This window comes from Pangasianodon hypophthalmus, chromosome 2 (genome assembly GCF_027358585.1).
Source record: "Pangasianodon hypophthalmus isolate fPanHyp1 chromosome 2, fPanHyp1.pri, whole genome shotgun sequence".
NCBI lineage: Eukaryota > Metazoa > Chordata > Actinopteri > Siluriformes > Pangasiidae > Pangasianodon > Pangasianodon hypophthalmus.
In genome coordinates this window covers 25307654-25319735 of record NC_069711.1, presented here as the reverse complement: position 1 = coordinate 25319735, position 12082 = coordinate 25307654, and the positions used below count along the sequence as shown (strand labels likewise).

Genomic DNA, 12082 nt, shown 5'->3' with positions numbered 1-12082 from the left:
AAAAAAACTTTCAGACATTTGACCTTGCTGTGACCTTAGTCATACTGAGAGTTTTGCTTTTGCTTTTTTTTTTTTTTTTTGGTTTTGCATTTTTTTATTTGCTATTGAGTTTGTGGTTCATGTGTTTTGCACTTAAGAGCCACCACAAAAAAGTATCCAATGTGTCATTACTTAATAAATAATAAAAAGAAAAAGTCCCAAATCAGTCATGACAAACTGCTGTGGTATTATAATTGTAGTGTTCTCGTGCAGGGTGTTGCAACTCTGACTAAACACCAAGTTAAACCGTAGCCAATGAAAACAGAGTCGTAGTAAGGTTGCTCATTTACTGTCACTCTTCCTCATTAACATTTGCGGTGAAAACTGTAATAAAACAATACAGCAATATTCAGTGTCCATGTTTTGACTAACATTGCATTATAAATGACTGCAACATAAACATAAACTACTGTTCTCCCTGTAGTAGAGATTACAATGGCTATTAGCATCACTGAAAGCTTGTACACAATGGTAAACAACCGTTTTTAGCAACTTATCAAACATCATATTTTTAACAAAATCATTACTAATATATGATCATTAACATGTCTAATGTCATATAAATGAACTTACGGCATTGCCTCTACGATGCTTTTTAGTGGATGCAATGGATTATCAGAGAGAGCACACTATGTCTGTCTCATTGTTTTCATGCAGAACCTGGAGCACTAACAGGAAGTGACCTCATCACATAAAATAAATAATATAAATTTTTACAAACGAGGTAGATAAAGGAAAAGTAATTATGAACTTCACATTTTTACTTGAGAATATTTACCAAAAAATATTTAAAGCAGATATTTGAAAGTTAAATTCCTTAAAGGGCAATACAGTATACAATTTCAGACACTGCCTATACCTCCTAGTGGACACACCAATTACTGCAGTTAAATTCAGCTTAAAGGGCAATACACTCCCCGCCTGACCTACGTGAGGTCACTATGAACTTGTGAGCATGCTAAACCTTAGTCTCTAGATCAGTCTTTGGGTAGAAGTAGAACAACTTCTGCAATTGGCCTCAGAAAGGTTTTTATATTGCCTTGGTCAGTTGTTGTGACCTCAATCTTTCTTACATGGCCATCCTTTCCAGGGAATACGGCAGAGATTCTGGCCATGGGCCAACAGTTGCGGGCTATCTGCTTGTCCCTGAGCAGAACTAGATCCCCCACTTGAAGGTTTCTGCGAGGTACTGTCCACTTCTGTCTGTGTTGCAAGCAAGGTAAGTATTCACGGCTCCAGCGGGTCCAGAACTGGTTTGCAAGAGCTTGAACCTGTCTCCATTGCTTTGTGTACAGGTCCTTGTCCGAGAAGTCTCCAGGAGGAGGCGGAACTCCTGTCTTCTGTGTAAGGAGCACTGACGGTGAAAGTATGAATGGTTGTTCCGGGTCTGCAGACACAGGTAGGAGTGGTCGTGCATTAATGATAGCAGTAACTTCTGCCATTAGTGTGCAAAGAACTTCGTGGGTTAAGCGAGTTTTCAGCTGCAGAAACATTGAATCTAGGATTCTCCTGGCAATGCCGATCAGGCGCTCCCACGAGCCTCCCATGTGAGAACTGTGTGGTGGGTTGAATTCCCAGCTGCATCCTTGCTCACTGAGGTACTTCTGCACTATTTTGTCCATTCCAAGCTCCTTGCACGCTCTGATGAAATTGGTACCGCAATCGGAATGGAGCTGTTTCGCAGGGCCTCTGAGTGCAAAGAAGCGCCTGAGAGCATTTATGCAACTTGACGCGTCCATAGACTCAACGACCTCGACGTGCACAGCTCTCGAACTCATACAGCAGAACATGATGGCCCACCGCTTGCTCTCCGCCTGTCCTCCTCTGGTGCGTCTGCTTGTGACAGACCAGGGTCCAAATACATCGAGACCCACATACGTAAAGGGGGGGCAGATTTTGAGACGTTCAGATGGCAGGTCCGCCATGCGTTGTTCTTCAAGCTTTCCACGCAGCTTGCGACAGGTTATGCATTTGTGGAGTACTGAATTGATTAGCGACTTGCCTCCCAAGATCCACAGTCCTGCTGCCCTGATTGCTCCTTCCGTCAAGTGACGGCCTTGATGTTTCACTTGCTCATGGTGACGTCGAATGAGTAGTAGGGATATGTGGCTATCTTTGGGAAGAATTATTGGGTTCTTTTCTGCAGTTGCAACCTCAGAGTACTTTAGTCGTCCTCCAACACAAATGAAATTGTCCTCCATAATTGGACTGAGTTTCCACAAGCGGCTACTTTTGGATACAGCTTGGTTAGCTTGGAGGGCTGACAGTTCTTTTGCAAATGCAGCCTTTTGTGTTGCTTTAAGGATAACATTCCTTGCTTGATCAATTTCATCTGGAGTACGAGGTAAGTCACATCTGTGCCAACCTTTGCATTTGCTGTTTTGGTTCGTGTGCTTGAAGGATTTTGCCATGTGAACTAGAAATGCTACTCCTCTTACTAGGGAGGTGAAGGTGGAGAACCGCTGGAATCGGTTAGAGGTAAGCTCTGGTTCTTCCAGGTTAGTAGCACATGTTTGTACTTGTGGCCGGATTTCTGAGTCGTTTTCAGGTTCAATTAGCTCATACTTCTCAGTCATTTGTGTTTTTTCTGCAGGTGGCTGACGCAGGAAGGAGGGACCGCTGAACCAAGAAGTCTGCGCTAGGCAGGATGCAGGTAAAGATCGCGACGCATGATCTGCAGGGTTTTCTTCCGTACGTACGTAGTGCCACTGCTCAGGTCTCGAGGACTGACGAATGCGTTGGACTCTATTGTGAACATACACATAGAATCGTTTTGACTCGTTATAAATGTAGCCAAGCACCACTTTGCTGTCTGTAAAGAACTTTATGTCATTCAACTCTAAATCTAGCTCATCCTCAATGAGATCTGCCATCTCTACTGCTAAGACAGCAGCACACAGCTCAAGCCTTGGGATTGTAGGTTCGGACAGGGGTGCTAGTTTCGCCTTGCCCATAACAAATCCTACTTCGACTTGCCCATCTTTCTGAAGTGCTTTCAGATATGCCACAGCACCTATAGCCTTAGTCGATGCATCCGAGAATACACACAATTCTGTGTACACTGCTTCAGTTAGTGAAGTTGTTGTGTACGTACGCGGAACATGAAGTTGTTCGAGGTCTTGGAGAGAATCTCTCCAGGCTTCCCATTTGCTTAGTTTGTCCTCCGGGAGGAATGTGTCCCAGTCTGACTGTTCGAAGGTAAGTTCTCTGAGAAGGGCTCTTCCCTGGATCGTGACAGGTGCCAATAAACCTAGAGGATCGAAAACACTGTTGACAGTGGAGAGGACTCCACGACGGGTGAATGGTTTGGTAATGGTCGATGTGGAGTAGGTGAATGTGTCGGTTGTGATCTCCCATAGCAGACCTAAACTCCGTTGCATGGGAGAAGTTTCTCCACTCAGATCTAGGTCCTTGATTACTGGAGCACAATCTTCAGGAGGAAAAGCTTCCATGACTGTCTGAGAGTTCGAAGCAAACTTGTGCAAATGGATGTTTGACTCAGCTAGTGAGGCCTGTGTTCGTTGGAGCAAATCGATTGCCTCAGCTTCAGATGGTACAGATACCAAACCATCATCAACATAGAAATGTCTTTCCACAAACTTGACGGTATCAGCACCATGCTCCTGTGCACCTTCTCTGATGGCTCTTCGCAGCCCGTAAATGGCCACGGCAGGAGATGGCCGATTGCCGAAAACGTGGACCTTCATTCGATACTCAATAATTTCCTTGTTGACGTCATTGTCCTTGTGCCATAGAAAACGGAGGAAGTTACGATGGTCATCGTGCACCAAGAAACAATGGAACATCTGCTGAATGTCCGCTAGGATTGCAACCTTCTCTTTCCGAAAGCGTAGCAGGACACCGACAAGGGAGTTATTGAGGTCGGGGCCTGTAAGGAGCACATCATTGAGAGAGACGCCAGAGTATCGAGCACTGGAATCAAAGACCACCCTGATCTGATTGGGTTTTTGGGAATGGTAGACCCCAAATGTAGGAAGATACCAGCATTCATCCCCTTCTCTCAGTGGCGGCGCTACCTCAGCATGTCCGTTGGTGAAGATCTTTTCCATGAATGCCACATATTGTTGCTGCATCTCAGGTTTTCTCTTCAAGGTTCGTTGCAGACATGTGAGTCGATTAACAACTTGCTCCTTATTGTTTGGCAAGGGTTGGCGTGGTTCTCTGAACGGTAGAGGAGCTACCCAGCTGTTAGCATCATTTCTGTAGACGTTTGTGTCCATTACTTTTAGGAAAGCTGTGTCTTCCATGGATGGAGCAGGTTTGTTGTCATGCTCAGTTCTGCTGAACACTGTCTGTCCAAGCGTCTTCTCAGTTGTTTTGTTAGACATGCTACAGCTTTGCTGCGTCTCCTTGACCTGCATAAAGCTCGTACAGGGTTGAAAAATTGAGTGGCGGCCGCTTTCCAGCACATTGGTCTTGAATGTGTTGACTGTTGGCCTATGTACATTACCCAGGCACACCTCTCCTATTACTACCCAGCCCAGGTCCAGTCGTTGGGCAAAGGGGGCGTTGTTTGGTCCATTGACCTGCTGCCTGACCTTGTGTGCCCTAATCACATCTCTTCCGAGTAGCAAAAGTATTTCTGCTTCCGGTTCTAGTTCTGGAATGTGCTTGGCAATGTGTCGGAGATGAGGCTGGTAAAGAACTGCACTTGGTGTTGGAATCTCAGAGCGATTGTTCATGATCTCATGACACTCGATGAGTGGTGGAAGAGATATGAGAACTTTTCCGTCTAGGGACTCAATCTGGAATCCTACTGCTTTCTTGCCAGATGTTTCTATGATGCCAGAGCAAGTTCTGAGATGATATGAGAATTGTTTGCTCTCCACATTGAACAGCTCGAAGAATTCAGGTCTGGCTAATGAACGATTGCTCTGGTCATCCAGAATTACATAGGCTTTGATGGCCATGTCTTTGGAACCCTTTGGGTACAGCTTTACGAGGCAGATTTTTGAGCATGAGCGGCTCCACTGACCTGGACCGCAAACTTCTGTACAGCTCGCACTGACAACAGCTGTGTTCGAATGATCTTCTCCCTCCCCGCCATCCTCTTGTGACGGTGAAGGAGCCTTGACTACTTCAGGTGATGGGCCAGGATGCATGGCCGCATCATGATTGGTGCTGCCGCATTCAGAACATTTCACGGAAGACTTGCATTCCTTGGCGAGGTGAGAAACCGAAGAACAGCATTTAAAACATATTCCTTTCTCCTTGAGGAAGGCCTTTCTGTCTTCGAGGAGTTTGTTTCTGAATGTTCTGCATTTTTTCAAGGGGTGTGGTTTATTGTGTAATGGACAGATTTTGTTTGGGTCATCATTAGATGCACACACATCTGTTTTGTGAACTGAGATGGGTTTGTTGCTATGGAAACTTTTCACAATGGATCTGTCTGGTTTTGCAGTTGTTGTAGCACTGCTTTGATGTATAAAGCTGGGGTCGTTTCGCTTCTTTGCTTCATAGCACACAAAGTTACAGAAATACTCAAAGGGAGGAAAGTGGCCGTGATTTTTTTCTTTGTACCATGACCCAGAAGTCACCCACTTGTCCTGAAGCCCATATGGAAGCTTATCTACAATTGGTGCGATTCCACGTGAAGTGTCAAGGTATGACAGACCTGTGAGATATCCATCTTCTTTAGCACCTTGGATTTCCATAAGCAGATCCCCAAGTTCACGTAATTTGGTGTAGTCTTTAGCTGAAATCCTAGGAAAACTGTCCAATCGCTGAAACAGTGACCTTTCAATGATTTCCGGCGCGGCATAACACTCACGTAGTCTTTCCCATGCTTTGTGTAAAGCAAGGTTGGGGTTGCTGACATGCACTGAGCGGATGCGTTTCACCATTTCGCCAGATTCCTTTCCCAGCCATTTAGTCATGAGATCCAATTCCTGGGTTGCTGTGAGGTGAACTTCACGAGCTGCACTGGTGAATGAGGAATACCAGGACCGATAATTCTCAGGCTTATCATCAAATTGGTACAGTCCTGAACTAATGAGGTCTCGCCGTGCTAAATACTGTGCCAAAGGCTCTGCCTGAGGTGGCGTGCTAGCTGGAGGAATGTATCGAGCAACATAAGGTTTAGCATGTGCGTTCATGATGGGGCTGGTCCTCCCAACTTCAGACTTCATCACACCTGTAGACAGATCAGATAGGTTTGTTGCAGGTAAGTGCATACTATCAGCTTTCTCAGACTTCGGCTTGTTGTTGATAGACTGTGTATGTGAAGTGTCTTTCGCAGGTGCACTCCATGTTATGAAGCTGTTATGTGAGTCAGCATGAAATGGAGGAGCAACAGGTAAGGCTGATAAGAGTGGAGAGGGAGAATGCCTCTGTAGGTTGATTTGAGAATTGACATATTCACTGGTACGGTCAATTTTAACTTTCTCTGATTCAGATCCTCCTCTTTCAACTGCAGCATGCATTGCTAATTCAGCATCTTCCAGCACTTGTGCCTCCACAGCGGCTGCATCAGCTTCTCGTTGAAGCGTTAACACTTCCAACTCAGTGTCTATTCTTACTGTTTCCAGCTGATTTTGAGCTTCTCTTGTGGCCTTTTCCATTTTCAGTTTAGCCTCTTGGCTGGCATAGGATGCTCTCACTTTGGCGGCTTCAGCTCTGGCCCGGGCATGGGCTGCACTCGCCGATGATGCGGATGACTTGCCGCTTCTTGCGCTGCACACAGACGACTTACTGCTTGTAGCCATCTTAACCACTTTAACATCAAATGGTGCCTTTTCACTGTAGTGTTCTCGTGCAGGGTGTTGCAACTCTGACTAAACACCAAGTTAAACCGTAGCCAATGAAAACAGAGTCGTAGTAAGGTTGCTCATTTACTGTCACTCTTCCTCATTAACATTTGCGGTGAAAACTGTAATAAAACAATACAGCAATATTCAGTGTCCATGTTTTGACTAACATTGCATTATAAATGACTGCAACATAAACATAAACTACTGTTCTCCCTGTAGTAGAGATTACAATGGCTATTAGCATCACTGAAAGCTTGTACACAATGGTAAACAACCGTTTTTAGCAACTTATCAAACATCATATTTTTAACAAAATCATTACTAATATATGATCATTAACATGTCTAATGTCATATAAATGAACTTACGGCATTGCCTCTACGATGCTTTTTAGTGGATGCAATGGATTATCAGAGAGAGCACACTATGTCTGTCTCATTGTTTTCATGCAGAACCTGGAGCACTAACAGGAAGTGACCTCATCACATAAAATAAATAATATAAATTTTTACAAACGAGGTAGATAAAGGAAAAGTAATTATGAACTTCACATTTTTACTTGAGAATATTTACCAAAAAATATTTAAAGCAGATATTTGAAAGTTAAATTCCTTAAAGGGCAATACAGTATACAATTTCAGACACTGCCTATACCTCCTAGTGGACACACCAATTACTGCAGTTAAATTCAGCTTAAAGGGCAATACAATAATCAATCATCATTAATTATATTTCATTAATTACATTAATTACATTTTATTCCTAACATAACCAGCACTTAACACTTAATTCTGTTTCTTCTTCCTACACTTCTAACACTTACATTATTTTATTGTATATTTTACATATTTTGCCTAGTTAATTTGCTTGAATATTTGCAATCTTACATGGCATAATGACAGCAATTATTATTTGCGGCACATGTGTAACTTTGTGTTGAATTTGGTCCCATCTGTGTTTCTTTAGAATAGAGGAGTTAACAACTTTTTTTTGTAAATCTGTACTGCATGATGGTAATAAAGTTCATTTGACGTAACACTGCTTATCTGTTCTTGTAATAATACTCAGCAGCTGCTACGTTAGTTCCATCTGCACTATCAACAAAACCTGGCAAAACAAAAATCTGCCTATCATTTCTGTTATTTTTAAATGTCTCTCCTCTCCCCCTTCACACCCCTCCCTCCATCTTCTCACACAGAGAGACACTAATGAATAAGATAATTACCCATTGTATTTCTTCCAAAGATCTTTTTTTTTATCAAATCTTTTGTGCTTTCTTCATTACACTTACCAAGATTATCCAACAACTGCATTAAAGGGCTCTGTGACATTAAACACACACTCTCGTTCCCTTTATACTGAGCAAATGTACATGCAAATTATGTCCCATTTGGAGTAGCAGCATCGTGTCATTAAACATAGTTATAAAGCAATTCTGTTGAAACGTGCACTTGTGCTAAAGGTCAATCCTGGCATTTTGGCCGAATAAGCACGGTTCACTTGTTTGCGATACAGAAAATGACAAACACTTTTAATGATTTTATGATCCATGGTTTTCTGGAATGAATTTAGAGCAGCTTAATCAATAGCGGATATAATGTATCTCGTTTTGAAATATCATCAGTAAATAAATCACAGTTACTTGTATAGCAGACGTTGCACAGAAACAGAAAAAAGTGTGTAATTGTTGAACTGGTGAGGTTTCCATAAGGAGATGTTCGTTCAGCATTTTTGGAAGGTGTTTTCAGTGTCAGAGCTTTGTACAATTCAGAGTTAAAGCTGTAACTTTTTTGTTTTTTTGACACAGGAAAATATTCAAGATAATAACACTTAGTACACTAATCCTTATATCATGTTTGAGAACCATGGATCTGGAGAATTAGAACATTTTTTTTGGGCATCATTTATAAAAAAATAAAAGTGCATAAAAATATTATTATCTTAAATCTTTTCTAAAAGTCTATGAAATATTAATAAAATGTCCATATGCACACAAAAAGAAAAATTTCCAAACTTTTCCTGCCTGTGCCCTGTTTATTATTCACAAATCATCATAAACTAATTAACACGAACGACTCCACCTAGAGAACACCCCTGAACAGCCTTATACACTGGAACAGTGTAACATAAACAGCAAGTTCAGCTCAAAAACTAGTTATTTTACTGCAAATGAAATTTTGTGGGTGAAAAATTGTAATGAATGTTGAAAAATCTTGAAACTTTTGCATCGTGTTCTGTTGATTAAGTGCTTTAACAAATCAAGTATAGCCATCTTAATACACTGCAAGAACTCTTATTTCTAGCCATAAAATCTTAATGATCTTATTTTAAGAATAAAATACTGTGCAAAAGCAGATCGTTTAAGATTATTATGATTGTTTTAAGATTATTTTTTTTTCTTACTTAATTAGCAAAGCTTAAAGTTAGTTATTTTACCTGCAAATTAAGCTTATTTACCATCACAGGCATCATTTGAGGCCAGCCTTGTATCTTTTTTAGTTTTAAGGTTGCCCAGTAAAAATGCTCAATAATCACACTTAGGTGTAGTATTATTTATTCCAAATGCTTGTTTTATGTCAACACCAACACATTTATTTACAACCTATCAACAAATTATAAGACTCTGCAGTATTAAGTCACCACACTCTTTCCAATTATCCAGTATGGTTTTTAATTTCCAGTTTTAAGTGCAATGACATCTTCCAGATTATATTTTTTTTCAATACATACACACTGTTTTTGAAACTGACTGGATAATAAGACATAGGATCGAGGAACTTTTCAGCATCTATAAACTCTGTTGCCTGGTATTTTGAGAAGCAGTGAGTAATGATTTTGCTTTGTTTTTGCATGGTAACTACAAGAGTGTTACAAGTGTTACATGAGTCTTCATTTGAATAAATAATTGTTGACAATATGTATGGGTGATCTTGCTTTTAATAGTCTTGTTTTAAGTTTAAATGCTCAGTCAGAATATATAATGTTGACAATTCTTAATTTAAGAGGAATTATCTTGTTTAGTAGCTAGTTTTAAGTTTTAAGTTAATTAGACTAAATACACTGCTTGGAATAAGTATTTTAATGCTTATTTTAAGACATTTTGTTCTTTTTTAAAGTCTAGATATGTTTTCTTATTTCAAGAAATCTTACCAAGTGTAATTATCTTACTGCACTGGCAGATAATTTGACTTGTTTCTAGTCTGTATCTTCTTAAATCATGCATTTGTTTCTTCTTATTTTTTGCAGTGTACAACCTTTTTAGTAATGTCTATCCATCCATCCATCCATCCATCCATCCATCCATTTTTTTCAGAATTTCAATTCAATTCTATTTTATTTGTGACATTGTGAAAAAGCAGCTTTACAGAAATATATAAATTTAGGATATAAATTGAAATTTATACATTTACCCCTAATGAGCAAGCCAGAGGCAATGGTGGCAAGGATAAATTCCCTGAGGCAATATGAGGAAGAATCTTGAAAGGAACCAGACTCAAAAAGGAAACCACCATCTGGGTGACACTGGATCGTACAATTATAAATAAATTTCAGTCATTTCTATAGTCACTCGCACTTACGCAACACTGATATGACTAAAGGTCTCCCACAAAAACACGAAAAAAAATGTGGGTACTGGTAGAGCAGATGGGGCTATGCAGTGGGCAGGCGACGCACCCGAGGCCTCAGGCAGTGGTGCCTTACCGAGCTCCCACTGCATTCATCATGCTCCGTTTGTTTAAGCCTGAGCCAAGTCCACTTTGTGTACAGGACTCAGAGGCTGGATGCCCCAAACCCTGAGGAGAGTGGCAAACTCCATAGTGCTCTCCAAACCTGGGTACCCTTTAATAACCAGGTTCTTCACTAGTAGGTCAACACAAAATAAACACTCTCATTAACCCCAATATAAACAGAACTCTCTCTCTCTCTCTCATCCCTTGTTCTCTCTCCTTTTGTCGTCAGTCTGTAGGTATGCTAATTATTGCAACTAAAGTTTGCACTGAAAAATAGAACTCTTTGTTTGAACTCAAGGCTGATGGATGGAGCTGAAATATCCAGACATGACAACTGACAGTCCAGAGATGGGATGGGAGAGAGATGGGGTGTGGCTTAACAGACTTTAATTTATAGGTGCAAGGTGCTCACAGGCAATGAAATGGTTTTGGGAGCTGTGTAAGATGCTGGGTCGAAGCGCCAAGTCCCATATTTTTCAGCACAATGTCTCACACCTTGTTCACAGAAAGACAAAGTCTTCAGTAACATGAGGTATGATGCAGGGATGATATTATAATAGAAGCAAAGAGGCAAAGGTCTAAATCAGGAGACATAGAAACACAATGGAAAAGCGAACAAGGAAAACCAAGGCTCGAGCTTAATAGCACAATTGCACAAGACTTTGTGGTAAGACGAATAAACAAACTCAGTAGAGTGAAACAAGAAAGAGCTGCACACAATTAGGAAATATACCAATGACAAAATGGAAGAAGAGACATGACCAAAACCCAGAGGCCAATCATTGCCATGGGAACCAAAACACACACCAACATTCATTTAATTAAGCAGTTATTTTGTATACTGGGCAGGATGGGGGTATGGGGTGGGGGGTGTTGATGAGGCGATGTCAATTAATGTAATACACTAATTAATTAAAAAAGCTTTATTAAATATTTAGATTGTTCAGTGTGTAAAATGTCTGGCTGGTTATCGTACCACTTGATGATTTCTCTGTATCTTTACCATATATGGAAAAAAGAAACAAGCTGTGTTAAAACAAGACAAAACAATAGTTCAGGAAATTGTGTGAGATGAAACAAGAAACAATGGAATAAAACAAATGTTTACTGTTTAAAACGGCCTTCATTTATTTTCTTCCCTTTGTCATATTGTTTATGTTTGAAGAGACAGTGTGTATGTGTGTGTGTCCTTTTGCTGTCTGTACAGTGACGTGTGTGTTCAGTGCTGTGTTTACACTGTAATTATATCACTGCGAATGTTTAATGTTCAGTCATCACTGATGGTTCACCAAACTCATTGTGGGGCGTCGTTATGTATACCTGCTGCACTCTGTGTTTCTCTATCTGTGTGTGTGTGTGTGTGTGTGTGTGTGTGTGTGTGTTTACGTAAATGGGGGTGAGCACAGACACATGGGCAGTCACGTCATTCGAGCAGAACACTGCCGCTCTTGAAAACGCAGCTACAATATGACAGTCATTTCGCTTACGGGAATGATACACACTTGGCTAAAACATGGCCGTGTGGATGTGTGCACACACACA

At 41.0% G+C, this 12082-nt stretch overlaps 1 protein-coding gene across 1 annotated transcript; it reads right to left on the bottom strand.

The window, feature by feature from the left end:
* Nucleotides 1-312: 312 nt before the first annotated feature.
* On the bottom strand, nt 313-7505 carry LOC117598995 (uncharacterized). The gene is made up of 3 exons (XM_053228473.1): nt 7178-7505; nt 613-6928; nt 313-363 (listed from the first exon to the last, which is right to left on the bottom strand). Exon 2 carries the CDS (start codon nt 6762-6764, stop codon nt 1017-1019), a length of 5748 nt encoding a protein of 1915 aa, XP_053084448.1. The 5' UTR covers nt 6765-6928; nt 7178-7505; the 3' UTR covers nt 313-363; nt 613-1016.
* Between the last annotated feature and the right edge of the window lie 4577 nt (nt 7506-12082).